This window comes from Brachyhypopomus gauderio, chromosome 19 (genome assembly GCF_052324685.1).
Source record: "Brachyhypopomus gauderio isolate BG-103 chromosome 19, BGAUD_0.2, whole genome shotgun sequence".
NCBI classification, from domain to species: domain Eukaryota; kingdom Metazoa; phylum Chordata; class Actinopteri; order Gymnotiformes; family Hypopomidae; genus Brachyhypopomus; species Brachyhypopomus gauderio.
Window position 1 is genome coordinate 12,323,082 of NC_135229.1, and position 21,305 is coordinate 12,344,386.

The 21,305-nt window shown below is 41.2% G+C and overlaps 1 protein-coding gene and 1 long non-coding RNA gene across 2 annotated transcripts; both read left to right on the forward strand.

Annotated features, from left to right (window-relative positions):
- The first annotated feature begins 2,997 nt into the window (after nt 1–2,997).
- LOC143483373 (serine/threonine-protein kinase pim-2-like) lies at nt 2,998–8,023 on the forward strand. The gene is made up of 7 exons (XM_076982211.1): nt 2,998–3,177; nt 3,710–3,847; nt 6,289–6,462; nt 6,573–6,667; nt 7,015–7,065; nt 7,331–7,706; nt 7,818–8,023. The coding sequence occupies exons 1-7, from the start codon at nt 3,090–3,092 to the stop codon at nt 8,021–8,023; spliced, it is 1,128 nt and encodes a 375-aa protein (XP_076838326.1). The 5' UTR covers nt 2,998–3,089.
- A 10,103-nt stretch (nt 8,024–18,126) lies between these two features.
- On the forward strand, nt 18,127–21,012 carry LOC143483262 (uncharacterized). Its single transcript, XR_013122455.1, has 3 exons — nt 18,127–18,178; nt 18,551–18,632; nt 19,701–21,012. It is a non-coding gene; the product is annotated as an uncharacterized LOC143483262 (long non-coding RNA).
- The last annotated feature ends 293 nt before the right edge of the window (nt 21,013–21,305 follow it).

Consider the following 21,305-nt stretch of genomic DNA (forward strand, 5'->3'; position numbering starts at 1 on the left):
TCTGTCTGGTGCTGATGGATGTGGCCCAGATGTTTTATTGAGGTTGACCCCAAAGGATCTCCACATGGCCTGCTTAGGGCTACCCATGTCAGTGGTGACGTTGAACACATGTAGCCCTATGGATGCTGCCCTTTGTATTAATTCAATAATTATTGGCCTGTACTGTGCTCTGTTGGTAGTATTGCCAGTGAAATGATATGCCACTACTTGATATGCCACTACTTGATATGCCACTACTTGCTTCCACCGTGTTTGTGCTTCCAGCCAGCATAAAGACACAAGCATGTGTTGCTACTCCTGTGTGACCTGGCAAAGTCACATCACCGTAGAGTTTGCCGGTAAGCATATGCAACTCCACACTTGGTGTGATTGCCATTTCATCCAAGGTCAACACACATTCCCGTTCAATCTCTGTCAACCCATCTACCTTCAGTTTAAGGAAATCAAACACCTCTGTCAGCACACCAGGCTCAAATCTAACGCATTGCATCCTTCTCTGTAGGGTTCTTATTCCTGGCAGGGGAAATTGCAGTTCCTGCAGGGTCTTGTAACCTGTCCCACCAGCAGTAAAGCCAATTTTCAACGCCTTCTTAATTGTCTCATTGCTCAATTTCATCCCTTTTGTGGTTAGTCTGCCTAATGCTTTCATTTGATCTTTTGATCAGTTTTGTGTCCCTAACTTTCAGTGTCTCTTGAGAGTGGCATTTTCCTTCCTTATTTTTTGTAGTGCTGCCTTTGTTTTCCTCATGATTCTTTCTTGTCTCTTTAATTTTTTCAATAGCTCTGATTGGCTGGCTTCTGGCTGATGGTTATGCTGACTGGCTGCTGGCTCACTGGGTTGTATTAGCTCTCCCTGTCTCTCCTCACTAGCCATGTTCTCTCTTTGTTCAATCTCACTTTCCCTTCTCTCTGTATCCTCATCCCTTATTTCCTCAGTTTTTGAAACTGCTGGATATAAAAGACATATACTATTTACTGTGATTACCTTTTAAATATTCTATCACTTAAAGAAATAATATAATTATTAGGAGTTCATACTTATTATACACTGCTCAAAAAAATAAAGGGAACACTCAAATAACACATCCTAGATCTGAATGAATGAAATATTCTCATTGAATACTTTGTTCTGTACAAAGTTGAATGTGCTGACAACAAAATCACACAAAAATCATCAATGGAAATCACATTTATTAACCAATGGAGGCCGGGATTTGGAGCCACACACAAAATTAAAGTGGAAAAACACACTACAGGCTGATCCAACTTTTGATGTAATGTCCTTAAAACAAGTCAAAATGAGGCTCAGTATTGTGTGTGGCCTCCACATGCCTGTATGACCTCCCTACAACGCCTGGGCATGCTCCTGATGAAGTGGCAGATGGTCTCCTGAGGGATCACCTCCCAGACCTGGACTAAAGCATCCGCCAACTCCTGGACAGTCTGTGGTGCAACGTGACGTTGGTGGATGGAGTGAGACATGATGTCCCAGATGTGCTCAATCAGGTCTGGGGAACGGGCGGGCCAGTCCATAGCTTCAATGCCTTCACATTGCAGGAACTGCTGACACACTCCAGCCACATAAGGTCTAACATTGTCCTGCATTAGGAGGAACCCAGGGCCAACCGCACCAGCATATGGTCTCACAAGGGGTCTGAGGATCTCATCTCGGTACCTAATGGCAGTCAGGCTACCTCTGGTGTACACATGGAGGGCTGTGTGGCCCTCCAATGAAATGCCACCCCACACCATTACTGACCCACTGCCAAACCGGTCATGCTGAAGGATGTTGCAGGCAGCAGATCGCTCTCCACGGCGTCTCATGTTATGTCTGTCACGTGCTCAGTGTGAACCTGTTTTCATCTGTGAAGAGCACAAGGTGCCAGTGGCGAATTTGCCAATCCTGGTGTTCTCTGGCAAATGCCAAGCGTCCTGCACGGTGTTGGGCTGTAAGCACAACCCCCCATCTGTGGACGTCGGTCCCTCATACCATCCTCATGGAGTCGGTTTCTAACCGCTTGTGCAGACACATGCACATTTGTGGCCTGCTGGAGGTCATTTTGCAGGGCTCTGGCAGTGCTCCTCCTGTTCCTGCTTGCACAAAGGCGGAGGTAGCGGTCCTGCTGCTGGGTTGTTGCCCTCCTACGGCCTCCTCCACGTCTCCTGGTGTACTGGCCTGTCTCCTGGTAGCGCCTCCAGCCTCTGGACACTACGCTGACAGACATAGCAAACCTTCTTGCCACAGCTCGCATTGATGTGCCATCCTGGATGAGCTGCACTACCTGAGCCACTCGTGTGGGTTGTAGAGTCCGTCTCATGCTACCACGAGTGTGAAAGGACCACCAACATTCAAAAGTGACCAAAACATCATCCAGAAAGCATAGGTACTGAGAAGTGGTCTGTGGTCCCCACCTGCAGAACCACTCCTTTATAGGGGGGGGGGGGGGGGGGGGGGTCTTGCTAATTGCCTCTCATTTCTACCTGTTGTCTATTCCATTTGCACAACAGCAGGTTAAATTGATTCACAATCAGTGTTGCTTCCTAACTGAACAGGTTGGTTTCACAGAAGTGTGGTTGACTTGGAATTATATTGTGTTGTTTAAGGGTTCCCTTTATTTTTTTGAGCAGTGTATATTTGTAACCCCGTTTTGTCCCTTGTCTCAAGAATCACTGATTTGTAATTACACCTAAGCTGTAAGGTACTGGAAAATATTGAAAATAGAAATTGAAAGAAAATAGACATTGAAAGTGCCTGACTTTGACCAGGGAAAAGGTGTATGAAAGGTGTATACAAGCCAGGCTGCATCAGGTTATTGTAGCAGCCTGGCTGATTTGGTGTTTTGGTTAAAAAATTGGAAGTTGTGATATTACATGTGCTACTCAACTTTGGAATGTTTGGTTTAGAATGTTTGGTTGGGAAGATGGAATGTTTTGATTTCAATTTTGATGCTGAAAAGCTCAGAACTGATCGTATGAGATTTTGCTCTGTGACTTACAACCCTTACAAATCTTACAAATAAGATCTGATTTACTTTCTATTTTTTGTAGATCTTTCTATCTTTCTATCCTTTCTATTTTTCACCTTGAGAATGAGTTTTTACCCCTGCAGAATTGACCAGCCAAGGCCTGGGCAGGAACAAAACAACTTCATAGACACACCAGGTTGTACCACTCATGGTGAGAAAAATACATTTTCATATACTGTACATAATTTTATACTTCTATGTAAGACAGTATATTTAGTTCTTATGAGTATGGATTTCCATAGGCTTATTCATAATAATAAAAAATTAAATATACACATTTATGTAGTAGGTTTCTAAGGTTCAGAAAAATAACATGTATATTTATTCTATTGATGACTGTCAAGCTCTTTATTTCATGTGTACAGGATAATATAATTAATGGAGCATGGGTTATTTCTTTGATTTCTTTGACTCAGCACAATTTTCATAAATCCCACCATGTTACATATATGTGTTAACATTGTCCATGTGGCCATGAATAAAGCAAATAAAAATAAACATTTTTAAAAAGAAACAGATTTCTAACATCACAAATTCTTAAGCATTCTCCCCACATTCTAATGACATCACATGGCACCATAGCCCTTCTTATAATTACTTGTTCATTGGGAAACACTTACAAGGCATTTGAGCCTCACTGTGAGGCGTGCTGGGGTTCACTTTACCTGCTGTGGGATTTTCAGGTGTGTCCTACAACCCCCAAGAGCCAGTGATCCACGGCGGAAGTACGGCCGGACCCTCAAATGTCAGCCATGTTAGCATGCCTGTAGAAGGACCATCTATATGGGACATCCACCAGCCCACAGGTCCACTCCACACTGGTACTGTGTAACACTGAAGATTACATGCATATTCAACAAACCAAATAACCATGCATGATAAAGTAGAAAAAAAAACATTTATTTGTTTGTAAGGTCTGGCAGAGGTGCAGAACCATCAGCTTTCTGCACATGACCTGACCAGTAAAACATCAGTTTTATCAGAAAATGAGACATCACATAGTCTTCAACATTGTAATGAATTCACATGGCACTGTAGCCCTTCTTATAGACCTGATGATCTTAACAGTACACGCTCATGCATCCTCTGTGCCCTGGGTTGGTGTTTTGCATTTAGGCCCTGACATGGAGAGGCAGAGACACCTTGCTCAACCCCATGTTCAAGGCGAGGTTCTGAGGCAGATCCTCTTCTTTCATATAGACATTGATAAGATATTTTTACTAGGCACGCGTACTGTTTTTACAAACATTTGTGAATGGGTCACTCTCAGGAGCTCAGTGCTTTCCAGCGTGGAACTGTGACAATATGCCACCTGTGCAACAAATCCAGTCATGAAATTTCCTTGCTCCTAAACATTCGACAGTCAGCTGTATTATAAGGGAATGTGAATAACAACAACTCAGCCATGACTGCCAAGTGACCATGACTGCATATTTGTATTATGAAACATGTGGACAGTATTTATTACAAACAGGGGAAGACAAATGAATGAACCAGATGGACCAGAGGAAGACAAATGAATTTGAATGTATTTCATTTTCCATTCATTACTTTGCTGTGATATGTTTGGTGTAGAGTAGAGCACTTTAGAGTGGGCACCTTGACGACCCACATACAGTGTGGGTGTACTGTGACACTCGTTATCTGCTAGGTGGGTGTGTTTAGTCTAAGGTGATAATGCTTCGAATCATTGTTATACCAGCATAGTATAATACTGATAATACGGGTAATACTGATAATATGGATTACAGATGTCATTTTTCACTATTTTAGTACACCCCCAAACAATCTAAACAAAACATTGTCATGCTGCTTTGCTGGCTTCTGATACCTCATCTGGACTGCTGCCAAAGCATATATCTATTAATCTTTGTAATCTATGTAACATGGCTTATTTAAGTATTGGGTATCACCTGGCCAGTTTTAAACAGTGGCATGCAGCAGCAGTCTGTGTGATATAAGGAGTTTGTGCTTTGTACCCACTTCTGTGGGCAAGGACAATGTGAGCTTACAAGCAAGACTAGACTTGAATGTTTTATTGCAGTCAGTTGATTGTGCTGGACCTCCGTGAAAAAATATTTTGTTGTCCACTCTTTTTTAGACACTCGGCACTCCGTGTCCACTTTTCTTTTCTTTTCTTTGCTCCTCTCATTTTTACCGAAGGGCAAAACGGCAGCAGGAAAGTTACACTCCAACGGAGGTCAATGTGTCTGGATTAATGCGCCATCTATTGGGGAAACGATGGTATTGCAGATGAAAGGGTAAAAAGGGGAAATGAATGACGTTCTTACTATCATTTAGACAGGTTTGGCGGGTCGGATTAAAAAGCCTAAGGGGCCGTAGTTTGGCCTATACAAACTAAATTGTGTTGGGTAATTTCCACTTCCACTGAGCTAACACATCCTACCTTGCATGTATCTTGCGATCGGAATTACTACTACAAATAAGGATACACACACTATATTTGCTCATATATATAATTCTCAGATATAATTATCGGGTGTGTTAGTAATGAAAGGCGTGGGAGTTTAAAATAAACTCTAGCTTCCGAACAAAGGCCTTATTCAACAAAATTCCACACTAGAGCCAACGGATGGGACTATTAACTTTTTTTAATCCACCTCGCAAGTAGGAGCAATCCACCGAACACAACACGAGCTGTAATCTCGCCACTCCACAAAACACAAACCCCCCAAATGTCAAAATAAAAGACCCCCAATATAAATGATGCATTAACACAAAATGGTCTCTAAAATTACAACTAAAATTGCTGTCTCTCAGTAGTTTGTGTTTTGATACTGCCTATGTATCCTATGGTTTTAAAGCAAGCATTGAAGGAGTGCCTACATTTACTCCCTCTGTGGTTTACTGGCGAGATTGGCATTGGCTTCTGCAGTCTAATGTCTAAACAAAGAAAGATGAAATTGTATTTACAGTGCATATAGTACATATACATTTTCTTCAAGCACACGAGTTACATTTTCTTCAAAGAAATGATTTAGAAATGATTGAGGATGAGAAAGAGAGGATGCTCACATTTAAAATTATTATTGCAGAAAAACATGGGGAAACAGCAGTGATTAAGATTTCAACTAGCATTTCTATTTCAATTAAATTTATTTGTATTTGATTATATTCTGTTTGAAATGTGGAATATGTTTTTTTTACTTGTATAATTCAGATGTGTCAACCATTGGTTAATGTTAAAATAATTCTATTGTTACTTAAAGGTTACATAAACATTGTGTTCTCTTCATTTTAGCTGAGCGCAAGGTGAGCAGAAGCTGCAAGTTGTCTGCAAAGCGAGGGCGAGAAGAGGAACCTCTGAGGCGGAGTAGGAAGAGGAAAGGGGATGCTCCTCAAGACTTGACACCCCACCCCATGGAGACGCGGGCAAAGAAGAAGAAGAGAGAGAAGAGAGAGGAGGAGTGCAAAGGTCTGTCTAGAATAGCACCCTCAACACTACCAGCATTTTACACCTGCTGAAATTTATTTTGACTGAATCTTATGTTGTACAATGATGTAACTTGTTTTTGTTTCATGTAGTGAGCTTCAATTCACGCTACACTGTGGGAGATCTCCTGGGCACAGGAGGATACGGCTCAGTGTATGCAGGAGTCCGCAAGGCTGATGGAAAACAGGTGAGCATCAGCACACAATACAAGAATGATTTTGGGACTTAATTTCTATTTTAGATTGTGATTAGAACTTTGAAAGGAGCTATTTTCCCTAGAGAGCCTTTGTTATTCACATGGCAATCAAGTGGTCAAATCTAATGTGCCTTGACCTTTTTCCACTTTTTGAACACAAAGATCCTGATTATACAATGTAATAAGCTTGACAATCTGTGGATGAGTATTTATCAGACTCCAGATTTATGAGTTACCTGAGAAGCTGTGGCTACCATCTGCAAGCCCTTAGATATATGTTAAATGTACTGACTGTTTTGTGTAAACAACTTCACTTGCTGTGTTTTTTATGTGACCAGATCGCCATTAAATTTGTGCCGAAGCATCACACAGAACGGTTCATCACTGTTGTAAGTTCAATATCTTTACTTATGTAATATTGCAACAATGTCTGGAACTTTTTAGATGGGTAAAACTGCAAAGGGACTATAAACGCAAAGCTGTTAATTTTCCATTCAGTGACTCCTCCCAACACGAATGGAAAACAGTTCACTTTTAGATTCAGGTTTCATCTAATGATTGGTACCAATCCAGATCCCTTTCATGTTAACCTGCTAACCATAATTCCACTATAAAACTTCAAACCCATACTAACCATGTGTTCCCTAATTTTAGCCCGGCGAAACTCGCAGTCTCCCCTTAGAGGTGGCTTTAATGGAGATGGTGTGCAAGCCACCTCGTTGTCAGCATATTGTGGAGCTGCTAGAATGGTTTGATTGCGACTGCTTCATCTTGATTCTGGAGCGACCCATCCCCTGCATGGACCTGTTTGATTTCTTGGACTTGCACCAATACCAACTACCTGAGCCACTGGCACGATTGATCATGCGTCAGGTGGTTCAGGCTGTCCTTCACTGCCGTGACCGTGGAGTTCTGCATAGAGACGTCAAGGAAGAAAACCTTCTGGTCAACACCGACACCCTTGACGTCAAGTTGATCGACTTTGGTTGTGGCGATCTGCTTAAGACCGAACCCTACAGGCGCTTTGAAGGTTATTTACCATAGGAATGAAATGTGCACCTCAAGTTAAAAAATGGGATCAAATTAGAGACTATTATAAACTTGTTATTTTGTTACTGATGATTCTCTCTCATTGTCTTAGGCACCAAGGTATACCGCCCACCTGAATGGCTGATTGACAGGACGTATGAGGGCCGTCAAGCCACCATCTGGAGTCTGGGTGTGCTCCTCTACAGCATTATCTGTGGAGATGTGCCCTTTGAGAAGGAGGAGGACATTGTTGAGGCACACCTCTGCTTCAAGGGAAACCCATCCAGAGGTGAAAAGGCAGAAGCATCTTCAAGATAACTAGAAATTCTAAATTGCAAAATGATCATTTATGTAATTATTTCATCTGGTAATGTAATACACAACCACAGATTCATAAAATGTACTAATGAAGAATGGAGAATTGGCAATACAACATTTTGTAACCGTCTTAAAATTATAAAAAAGACTTGTTCAGTCTTTTTAGTTTTTGTTAGTGATGAAGGTTTCTGTACAGTTCTGTCATTTAAAAACTTTGAATAAGCCATTAGAACAGTCAGATCAGAGGTTTCAGATGGTAACTGATTTTCTTTCTCAACTAATCCCGTTGCTACACACACAGACTGCCGCCATCTGCTAACATGGTGTCTGCAAAAGGACCCTGAAAAACGTCCTGTGCTCGAGGATGTTCTGGCACATCAGTGGTTTTCAGAAGGCCTTCAGAACTAAGTCAGGTTAGTAAATGGAACTGGGCATGAGACTAGAGGACAGCCACCAAATTACATAGTCTGGGCCACTGATATTGAGTAATAAGCAAGGTGCAATGTAATATTGGATGAGCTTATCAAGTTGTTGCTTATGGACCAGAAAAATCTGGGTCAGGCATAGTGTACTATATAACAATTGAATGCTCTAAGTGGTATATGCTTATATGTAGTACTTTATTAATCAAAAATGCAATTTAGGATTGTTCTATCTGTACTGTTCCTCTATTTATTCTGAGTTCTAAATGGGTTTTTTTTCCCCTATTCCATAGATTCAGTTTTGAGGGCAGCAGACGGAGGCAGTAAAGGTGTACCAAACACACTAGCTCCCCTAATGATGCCTTGCTGGCTGTGTCAGGGCTGGCTTGGATGCCACACCTTCTACCTCCATAAGAGGCACCGAGTCAGTCCTAGTGCGTTCCCGTGTGAATGTTTCTCTCCACCTTACTCTCTTTCTCTTGTTCTCTCTCTCTACCTTTTACTTTTACTTATTCGAGTATCTACCTCCTGCGCCACTTCTGGCCCATCTCAAGTTTTCCTCCAGTCTTATCTCTTCCTGTCAGTTACTCTTTTATTTTGGGAAGGGTTTTGTTTTGTTGCGGCGTTCGTCTGTTGCCGGTCACTTCCCCTGGCGTCCTTGGTTTCATTTTACGCGTTGAGTTTCTTCCGCGTTCTTTTCGTTGCCTTTGTTATTTTCCTCCCGTGTCTATACGGTTTAGTTTTGCCTTTTCACATGTTGAGTATTCCACGTTGTTTTCCATTCTACGGTTGTGCTTTATTTTTACGCGTTGAGTTTTCCGCATCATTTTGAGTTTCGTTTTGCCACTGTGTGTATGCATAGTGGTTTTATGCTGTGCTTTCTGTTTGTTCGCGTGTGTTTTATTTCATACACACAGTCCCAGTGATAAGCATTCATCCTTATTGGTTTCTAACGGCATTTGGGTTCAATTCTCCCTTCATATACGGTGTGTACCGGTCTGTACATTACAGTGGCCGTGAAGTGCCAACCACAACGATACTTACTAAGCACAATTACAAATGACAAAAACACAATGTCATTAACAAAAACACAACGACATTAACTAAACACAATTACAAATAACAAAAACCCAATCACATTAACAAAATCACAACATTAACTAAGCACAATTACAAATTACAAAAACACAGTGACATTAACTAAGCCCAATTACAAATTACAAAAACACAACAACATTAACAAAAACACGACATTAACAAACCGGAAAAGGTAGGTCCCAGTGGGAAAGCCTGGGAAATCGTTGATTGGACAACGCCACCCAGTAGCGGTAATAACACGGAAAGGCATACGCTTACGTAAAGGTTACGCTGGCATATGTCATTAACATCGACATCTTACGTACAGATGTCAGTGGCATATGCCACTGTGATTCCCTGATCCGTACACTCTGCCCGATCCGTACCGAGCATGCGTGAGAAAATGTGCGCATGCGTGTTGCGATTGGCCCAGGGACGTATCGGGCAGATATTTTGCGCATGCAAACTTTGCGTTAACACTTTACGACACTACTGCTACATTTTACGACACCTTTGTAAACAGTTTAAAATAATAACAATAGTAATAATAATAATTAAATAATAATAGTAATATAAATAATAATAATATAAATTATTATAATTATTATAATTGTACCTGCGGATATATACATACAGTTAGGGCTAGAAATATTTGGACAGTGACACAATTTTCGAGTTGGGCTCTGCATGCCACCACATTGGATTTGAAATGAAACCTCTACAACAGAATTCAAGTGCAGATTGTAACGTTTAATTTGATGGGTTGAACAAAAATATCTGATAGAAAATGTAGGAATTGTACACATTTCTTTACAAACACTCCACATTTTAGGAGGTCAAAAGTAGTTGGACAAATAAACATAACCCAAACAAAAGATTTTTATTTTCAATATTTTGTTGCAAATCCTTTGGAGGCAATCACTGCCTTAAGTCTGGAACCCATGGACATCACCAAACGCTGGGTTTCCTCCTTCTTAATGCTTTGCCAGGCCTTTACAGCCGCAGCCTTCAGGTCTTGCTAGTTTGTGGGTCTTTCCGTCTTAAGTCTGGATTTGAGCAAGTGAAATGCATGCTCAATTGGGTTAAGATCTGGTGATTGACTTGGCCATTGCAGAATGTTCCACTTTTTTGCACTCATGAACTCCTGGGTAGCTTTGGCTGTATGCTTGGGGTCATTGTCCATCTGTACTATGAAGCGCCGTCCGATCAACTTTGCAGCATTTGGCTGAATCTGGGCTGAAAGTATATCCCGGTACACTTCAGAATTCATCCGGCTACTCTTGTCTGCTGTTATGTCATCAATAAACACAAGTGACCCAGTGCCATTGAAAGCCATGCATGCCCATGCCATCACGTTGCCTCCACCATGTTTTACAGAGGATGTGGTGTGCCTTGGATCATGTGCCGTTCCCTTTCTTCTCCAAACTTTTTTCTTCCCATCATTCTGGTACAGGTTGATCTTTGTCTCATCTGTCCATAGAATACTTTTCCAGAACTGAGCTGGCTTCTTGAGGTGTTTTTCGGCAAATTTAACTCTGGCCTGTCTATTTTTGGAATTGATGAATGGTTTGCATCTAGATGTGAACCCTTTGTATTTACTTTCATGGAGTCTTCTCTTTACTGTTGACTTAGAGACAGATACACCTACTTCCCTGAGAGTGTTCTGGACTTCAGTTGATGTTGTGAACGGGTTCTTCTTCACCAAAGAAAGTATGCGGCCATCATCCACCACTGTTGTCATCCGTGGACGCCCAGGCCTTTTTGAGTTCCCAAGCTCACCAGTCAATTCCTTTTTTCTCAGAATGTACCTGACTGTTGATTTTGCTACTCCAAGCATGTCTGCTGTCTCTCTGATGGATTCTTTCTTTTTTTTCAGTCTCAGGATGTTCTGCTTCACCTCAATTGAGAGTTCCTTTGACCGCATGTTGTCTGGTCACAGCAACAGCTTCCAAATGCAAAACCACACACCTGGAATCAACCCCAGACCTTTTAACTACTTCATTGATTACAGGTTAACGAGGGAGACGCCTTCAGAGTTAATTGCAGCCCTTAGAGTCCATTGTCCAATTACTTTTGGTCCCTTGAAAAAGAGGAGGCTATGCATTACAGAGCTATGATTCCTAAACCCTTTCTCCGATTTGGATGTGGAAACTCTCATATTGCAGCTGGGTGTGTGCACTTTCAGCCCATATTATATATATAATTGTATTTCTGAACATGTTTTTGTAAACAGCTAAAATAACAAAACTTGTGTCACTGTCCAAATATTTCTGGCCCTAACTGTACATACACATACATTTTATATATATAGTAGGGGTCTCAAAATCCTCGTACCTGGGGGCCGCTGGAGGTAGAGTCTGGGTGAGGCTGGGCCGCATCAAATATTCCACAATAAAAGAACAATCCAATCTTCTCTAACTTAACTAACAATAATAACAATTCAGAACATGAACAGTTCTTCAGAACATTGGCTCCTCTTTCTTCCTCCTACTCCTTGCTACCAGAGACCTGGCAGCACTTCATCTTACACAGCTGAGCCACATCTGGCTTGAGGGAAGAAGCAACTGAGACCCTCAGTATGGCTTGAAGATGCTCATCAGTAAGTTTGGACCGGAACTTTGACTTATTAAAGTTCATGGTGGAGAAGAGCTTTCCACAGAGATAGGTACTTCCAAAAAGGCACATGGTCCGCTTGAACATCTTGGAAAGCTCAGGGAAGGTGGGGGGGCAATTCTCTCAAAAATTGTCCAAGGTTCTCTGCTTTTCCACTCACCTCCCTGAACTTGGCTTTGAGTTCAGAATTGCACTGCAGGTCAATTAGCTCCATTTGAAGCTCAGGAGGAGCATCTTTCACATCGAAGGAGAAGGGATCAGAATTCTTCCTGGAGCTTTACAATGGCATCAGCATACTTCTCACCACTGAATGGTGTGCCTGAATCCATGAGTGCCTTGCATGCTGGGAAATGGCAGAGGTTTGTCTGAGAAAGCTGGGCTTTTCACAACCCAAGTTTTGTGGAGAATGCTCTGATGTTGTCATAGGCAGCACTCACAAGCTGCCCCTGGCCTTGTAACTTCTTGTTCAGTACATTCAGCTCCGGTGTGATGTCAACCAGAAAAGCTAAGTCCATGATCAACTTGGGATCACTAAGTACAGGAACAGCCATCCCATCCTTCTCCATGAAGGCTTTCACTTCTGCTCTCAACTCAAAAAACCTCTTCAAGACGTTTCCCCTGCTAAGCCAGCGTATCTCTGTGAATTAGAGCACATCCTCATATGATGAGTCTATTTCCCCCAAAACGGAACTGACGGTGCTTCAAGCCCCTGGTTCTGATATGGTTGATGCATTTCACAACATCAAACATCACACTGTCAAACTTCAGGCATTTGCTGCAAAGGGCCGGCTGATGGATAATGCAATGGAGAGCAATAGCCTCTTCCACACCTTCTTCCTCCAGTTTTCTTTGAACAAGTCCCACGAGTCCATTCTTCCTCCCTGTCGTTGATGGTGCTCTGTCGGTTGTTATTCCAGCAAAACTCTTCCATAGCAAGCCAGCATCCACAATGGCATCTTCCAAAATATCTCCTGAGCAGTGGTCTGGCCATGCATTGGAATCACTGTGAGCAACTCCTCCATTACTTCAAAACAACCGTCAACACCACGGACATAAATTGCGAGCTGCGCAGTGTCAGTGACGTCTGTGCTCTCATCAAGAGCAACAGAGTATGCATGGAAATGTTTAGCTTTCTCACGCAGTTGATCGTAAATGTTACCTGACAGGTCAGAAATGCGCTCTGCCACTGTGTTGGCTGAAAGGCTGATGTTACTAAACTGACCCCTTCTTTTCTGGACAGACTACTTGCAGCATTTAACATGCACTTTTTGATGAACTCGCCATCTTTGAATGGCTTTCCAGCCTTAGCAATCACCTCACTCATCACGCAGCTAACTTCGACAGCAGCATCACTTTCTTTGCTTGCCTTCTTGAAAAAATCTTGCTACCGCAGTAGACATGTTTTAAGCTTGGCGGCACAGCACTTTCTCTCTTCTCCCTGATATTTTGCATATTCCTCAGCATGTTTAGTTGTGTAATGACGTCTGATATTGTACTCCTTGTGCACAGCAACTTTATCTGAGCATATAAGACATGTCGGGATGCCCCTGAGCTCTACGAAAAAGTAGTCTATCTCCCACTTCTCAAGATATTGTCTGTGCTCATGGCTAACCTTTCTGTTCACAGCAGGTTTTGAGAAAGACATGACATGAGCCGTAGAACAAGGCTCTTACTTAAACCTGGAGCCATAGAGGCAATAAAGTAAATTAAGTTTTACTTCAGTAAATATTATTTTATCTTAACCTAAATATAGTTAGTTCTGTAGGCCTCATCTCCAAAACCATCAGGCAGTAAAGAGTCTAGAAAAATGATCTCTTTCTCTGCTACCAGTAAAACCTGCATTGGGCATATTTAAAAATGACCAGATAGGCAACTTATTATTTTGTTCTATCAGAATCAGAAAAGAATCTCTAAATATCTATCTTAATAGTTGTAACTCAACGCATAGCAAAAAGTGATATGCCTGATCCTTTTGCCTATTCCATGCAGGAAACAAAATAGCATCCTTGGAGCACTGACTGTCCTGGTATTGTAGAGAAATACATATAAAAAGATTACTTCGTTTTTGTACAAAATTATGGGCATTCATGAGTGTGACTTATATAAGTGCCTTATAACAATATTACCGGTAAGCTTGACAGTGGGTCCACATCTGATGTCTTCCACGTGGGAATGACATACATGTCCACAATGTGAACATCTTTGCCCTATTTAAGAATAATTAGGAACTCTATAAAAATACCCATACAAAAAAAGGACATTAAACCCACAAAACAATAATTTGACTCTTGATTACATGTCTTCGAGCAGCAGTGATGAGCTTAAAACATGCATTCTCAATCTATAAAAACAAAACGGAGTAAAATGCAAACAAAATCAATTTAGTTAGATTTTTCTTAGAGTAAACATTCTGCAACATATATAATATATACAGTAGATTCCATGCATCGGTTTAATCCGAGACTCCAGAAGTCCTCACGTGTTAGACAGACATCACCATCTTTAATGATAAGCTCTGTTTCTGGACGGCTAGTGTCCAAAATGTATTTCAGCTGAAATTAATAATAATAATCAGTTACTTAATTTAGAGTGTGAGAGACAGTGCTTGACAGTGTAAGAGTGAGAGTTAAATAATGTGAGGAAGCGAAGTTCACATGACGAGTTTAGATGAAACTGTTTTTCTTCAATAGGACCCAAGTATTTTTCCCATTTCTCCACAGAGAAAGCATATAAATGCTCATAATTTTTAGGTGTCCAGTATTCATGGTCCTGATGCGACATGAAACTGGTTGGTCCATAGTCTGACAAGAGAAATTAGGAATATTATTAAGAGTAGAAATTTCCCAATATACAATAATCTTGAACACCAATGACGACAAAACTTTTCAATTGGTAGAAAGGCCTAAGATGTGAGACATTAATGCAGCAACGAGTCCCTTAGTCTTTCACCACAGTTGTCACACCTTTAGCAGTGATGGTATCTACAGAAAAAGGCCCTTGATGCCGGTCTGCAAGGGAGTCTTTTCTGTGTGTTTTATTAGGGTTTTGGAATATCAACACCTCATCACCTGCACTTGAAACTGCATGTTTAACATTGCGAGCTGCAAATATGTTCTCGTTCAGCTGTGTAAATATCAAAGTAAAAATGTAAATGTAAAATGTGATATGGTAAATATGATAATATAAAAGTTAAGTTATACTGAATATTAACCTCATTAACAAACTCTCTTCCCTGGTCAGTAATAATTTTCTTGACCATGCCGAACAAGTACAGCTTCTTAATGATTGCAGCTGACACTTCACTTGTGATCTTAGATTGCAGAGGCTCAGCAACAACCCATTTTGTATACAAGTCCGTCATAGTCACATATTTGTTGTATGTACATATACATACATCAGGGGTACTCAACTGGCGGACCGCGGTCCGGATCCGGACCCGAACGCAGTCCTGTCCGGACCCAATCTCATTCCTGATTAACTGGATACGGACAAAAGATAAACACTCCGTCACGAGTGTTACGTTTGCCACCCCCGCTCAACAACTTACGTTCGCCACCCCCCCCCCCCCCCCGCTCAACAACTTACATTTGCCACCCCCACCGCACCGGACCTCAGGTCACAGGTATCTGCCAAAATTGGACCGCGGACAAATTTAGTTGAGTACCCCTGACATACATTATATATAAAATGTAAATAAAAATGTAATTGTGCCATATTTTGTCAATTGTGATTTTTCACCGCAATCGAAATTTGTCCTCTGCATTTTACCCATCTGTGCAGTTAGAACACACACACACACTAGTTTATTACTAGGGGGCTGTGGATCACATGTGCCCAGAGCAGTGAGCAGCCCTAGTCCGGGGAGCAGTTGGGGTTAGGTGCCTTGCTCAAGGGCACCTCAGTCATGGCCTCAGGTCTGTAAATCGAACCCACGACCCTCCGGTCACAAGACCAGTTCCCTACCACCAGGCCATGACTGCCCTGTATATACATAATAATAAAATATATATATATATATAAATATTATACACGCACACACACACACACACACACACACGCACACACACACACACACACACACACATATATATATATATATATATATATATATATATATATATATATATATATATATATATATATATATATATATATATAATGAGACTGTGGTTTCCTATTTGTCTGAATTTTCCCATGATGCCAAAAAAATTCTACTACCACCCAAGAGTGGGTAGTCTTTGTTTATCCCCCGGTGCAAATGTAGACAGATTCTGCTGTACCATTTTTCAAAAATCCACATTGAAGTCTTAATATGTTCTTAGGGCTTGGAGATAAATTTATCAGAAATTGGTTATCAGTTTCTCAGAAATCTCCCATAATTCCAAAAGACTGCTGCATGAGAGTATGAACCCTTAACTATCATCACAGTAAGTTTGCACAGATTGCACTGTACCATTTCCTCATAAATCTATTTTAGGTTCATAATGCATTTAGGCGAATTAAAGCACTCATGTCAAATAGGCTGAATTAGGACATCAATTTATCAGAAATCATCCACTATAGTTTGTGACCCTCTCTTTAATTTCCCTAATCAACTATGTGCATAAGACAATCAATTTGTAAAAATTAAAAATCAGGTTACTCAAATGATAATTTTTGCTTGCTGTGGAACTTTGATCATGATTACAATGACAAAGAACTCTAGAAGCTTCTCTGGCCTCATATACCCATGATGCCTTGCAGAGATATGCCAGAGAAAGGCTCTAGATAGAACATGCTGATGTAGGTTCACCAGCAAAAGACCAACTGGCCACATATCTGCATATTCCCACTGAGGCCAACTCTGATATGGGCAGAAATGTATTTAAATGGTTAAATACATGAGTACATGCCACACTGTGTACAGTGGAAAAGAAGAGGAAATTGCAGGCAAAACTAGCATCCACTTCTAAAACATGCCGTTTCAGACTTGAGGTAAGAAGTTTCAAGGAATACGTCACCTATAAACACAAAAAACAAAACATCAACTAACTAGTCAGGAGCAGCCAGCATAATTTCAGCCAGCTCTGATTTCATTATTTCTAGGAGGACTCCTACAATGTTCCTTGCCAAATGCTGGATGTGTTCAAAACATTCTTTCAGAGGACATACTGTAAACCCAAAGAATCATGGATAAAATAAGACCACCGTAGCTGCACCTCTCCAGATGACCAGTAAGCTGTTGAGAACCTGACAAAAGAAGCTTCTGCAGGTCATTTCCTAGACATTGACCTACAATCTCATAAGCACAAAACCTGCTGGCACCCAAATGGGGCGTGTGATGGAGCTACCCTTCACCACAATGTACACAACATAAGTATTGACATTGATTTCATTATGTAAGTTAATAACTAAATGAAGACACATAGGATGCAATTTACTTTTTATTGAGTAATATTAATCAGCTTACCAAGGGAGAACCTGCACAGAAAAAAGGAAAGGTTATATAATGTATGTAATGAAAAATGTTCATTTTATTTGAGCAATACCGGTGACTGGTATGCAGAGAAAGGCAGCCATGTTGTTTTGTTGAGAAAACAGATTGGGTTCTGTAGAGTCAGGGTTGCCAGGTCCTACAAAAATATCCTACACAAATTCAGTGTAAAACCCGCCCTTCAGTCAATAACTTTAGGGTTTGGGCTAGTTTAGGCTTCTGAAGGGCCTAAACTAAAATTGACTATTATATCGGGATCGATTCTTAGTTTTGATTTGTAACTCCTGCCCAAAAAACTGCAGCCAGCAACCCCAGAATTTTTACCTGCGGCTGGATTTTCAAACCAGCCCAATTTGGCGTGAAAACTGCGAACCTGGCAACTATGTGTAGAGTGCTTTTATGGGTTGGGTTTTACCACCAAAAATCCAGGAAGTGACATCACACCACTTCCTGTGTAGCACTATAAAAGGCCTGATGAGAATTGTTTGAGCAGGTTTTTGGTGGCAGAGTATGTAATGCTGAAAGTAAGAAATGATCTTGACGCTTGAACTGTGCAGTGTGACAATTGATGTGAGGAACTTGTGAACTATCACATTTTGGGTTTTTTATGTCTTGGTTTGTTTCTGTAAATAGTTTTCTTGCCTCTACATGGGGATTAAATAAACACATGCTACTTCTTGACACCCTGCCTGAACCAGACCCTGTGTCTTGTCTGCCGGTCACTCACAGGGCGAACAGATCAAGGCCATGCAGAAGTGTCAGAATGTTATGTTTCTGTGCGGGATGCAGGATTTGATGTGTTAAACCATGAGTGGTAACAGAGGGTGGTCTTTCCCTGGAGGTCATACATAGGCATAGTGGGGGAAGTGTGACTCAAGGAGTCCCCATTGAAATGGGCTAAAACTGACCGTTTGTGTTTTGGTTTATCTGTGTATTTGCCAGGCTTGCTTGGACTCATTTTGCAGCATGTTGTGTAGTGGGAAAGACTACGTCTTCAGTTCAGAAAGAAGGTAGAGACACAGAGGTGGGGGTCCTGTGTGTAAATGTACTATGTTGGTTATATCATCAAACAAATTCCCACAGATTAACCTGTTGTTGATAATTGCGGTTCCTTTGATATGCGCTGGGTGTTAAAGGAAGAGGAGTTTGGTGTAGGGTCTCTTCTGTTTTCCTCTCTTCCCCTCTGCTTTCTTGCACATTGAGACACCCTGCACTGGTCTGTATAACTGTTTCCATGAGAATAACTACCTTTTCATACATTGATTTAGAATAGTACTGTTTGATAATAAATTAATCTAGTTGTTAATAGATAAATCTAGTTAATTGCTTAACCAACTTTTCTTAGTTATATCCATAGCAGGCCAGATTAACTCCTAATAAGTATCAGATAAAGGTAAATGTATAATAACACCTATTCCCTATAAAATACTTAATCTGTTGCATACGTTTTATATGCCAACCCCTTAGTAACTGTAGCTGTATAGTAAACCTCTGACAAAGCAGGCTACTGTTTATAGCAAGGAACTTTGTGAAGTTGGTTAGTTATATCTCGTAACCTACAGTGAGCTATTGGATAAGTGAGTTCCCTTAACCTTTATTTAAACCTTAACCAAAACTATTACATATTATGCACATTAGTCCTTCATCTGCACCTATTTCCATCTTTAGTTGTAGGTAAGCAGGGTTGAGGAGTTAAGCATCAAAACAAAAACCCATACAGCCAACCAAGATGAGCTCTGTTCAGGCAGAAGACTCAGATGCAGTAGTAGAGATGGTGTACAGGAACCCAACCCTTTCTCCAAGACACAGCACACGCCCCCTACTGGCCTCCATAGGACCAGGACAGAGGAGAGCAGGATGAAAAGTGGAACAGTCACGTACAATCCTGCAGATACAATCCTGTCTTCACCAACGTGTTTACCCACCACTCAAGCTTGGTTGGTTCTTCCTTCAGGGTGCAGATGTCTGGCTAAACAACAATGAGGGAAAATGAAACATGAGTAAAAAATGCAAAGAATCCACGTGTGCCGGTCATTCACCACTTTTCTTGAAGGATTTCAGTGTGGATCTGCAAACCCTTGTGTATCAGCAGGGTCTCAGAGGAAGAGGCATGATGGGCAGGAAGACGGCTCCTCCCCCTTGTCGAAGGTCTGCCCGCGGCGTTGCAGAATGGCAGCTTCAGGTTCAGTTCCATCTTTACTAGAGGAACCCCTTCCTGCACGTGTCCCACTTGAACAGCTCCTTGCTGCTGAGTGTGTGTTCCTTTATGTGCTTGTGCAGGCAGGCTGTCTGTTTGGTTGTATCATGAGCATTTGGGGGAATTTCCACTACACTCAAATATAACCGAATCTTGTATGTTTATTATGTATGGTGTATTCTTAATTTAGCTGTGACTGTAGTTAGTAGACTACTGTAAAATCTTTATTATCATTGTGCAATATTGTGTGCTGATGGTGATATTGTGCAATGAACCCAAGTGTTGGTTGGCTTTTCCTGCTCCCTGTAACAGGTGATGCCTGAAACTTTACAATGTTATTCATGTCCCAGCTTGTGCTTTGAACCAGCTACTTCATCAAGGTGGGGCTTTACATCTGATAGTGTCAGAGGTATTTTGTGTGTGTGTGTTTTTAACATGTTGTCTTCTCACTCACTCAGGTGCAGGTTTAAAAATGCTGGAAACACTGTCTCTCTGCCGTGCTACAGGCAATCATGCTCGACTGACTGACTTTCAGCAAAACGAAACCTAACTCAAATCCGACCACAAGGGGGTAGTAAATCAACAAAATATAATCACAGGCCTTTCTTATGAACATTTCTCAGTATCGCAGTACATGTACTCTGCCTCCAACCTGGCTTGAAACCCCTGTTCTCAGTGTCCACCTTACGTTTAGCCATTTTTGAGGAGGGGGATAGCTGAACGTTGATGTCTGCTTTGACTGCTGATTTAGGTTTATACTTTCGCGAGTGACCATAGTGCGCGACTCCGAATTTTAATGTTGCTTTGTGTTGCAGGTTTGAAAAGTGCTGGAATTTAGGCTAAAGTACTTGAAAATGCTTGAAATTGTAACTACTTCGTTTCACAACAAATTGCTGTATTACGTTACGTTAACAAATACGAGCCTCTTGTAATTCCAGGACGAAACATGAGAGATCATGAAGACGTTAAGATTGAGCGTTTTGAAAATAAAAAACAACCATTAAATAATGTGATAAAAAGCGAATTATTTCGAACCATTTCGAGTATATGTATAAATATTTAACTTAATTAAGTTTAACGTGCTGGGAAATATTGAAATGGACCTTTAAAGTGACGTACAAGTGCTTTAATTCCACCTTATAAAGGTGTATGAACCCTGCAAACATGACTTTGTTCATTGCGTTGAGGCGTGGCGCGCGCAAAGTTACAAAATTCGAGATGTGCACGACCTCGAGAATCGACAGCACGCGAGACCCTCGCGCACAGGCAGAGCCACTGCGATTACGTCATTTTCGCCGCGCGGACCCTCGCGGGCCTTGACTTTGACATATGTGTTTTAGATGAACTGAATCATTAGAATCAGTTCACTAAATAGATTCCTTCAAAAGATTTGTTCACCGAATCGTTAAGTGCTTGGCAGGACTCCGACACACCTGGGTCACTCCACTATAATGGTTCAAATTGGACTTTGACATTTTCAAATTTTTTGCTTAAATGTAT

Excerpts from the sequence above, each read along its gene's own strand:
- LOC143483373 (XM_076982211.1), top strand. The coding sequence starts at position 3,090 with ATGAGTTTTTACCCCTGCAGAATTGACCAGCCAAGGCCTGGGCAGGAA. Across the intron at positions 3,178-3,709 it reads ACCAGGTTGTACCACTCATG|GTGTGTCCTACAACCCCCAA; the intron begins GTGAGAAAAATA and ends TGGGATTTTCAG. Across the intron at positions 3,848-6,288 it reads CACAGGTCCACTCCACACTG|CTGAGCGCAAGGTGAGCAGA; the intron begins GTACTGTGTAAC and ends TCTTCATTTTAG.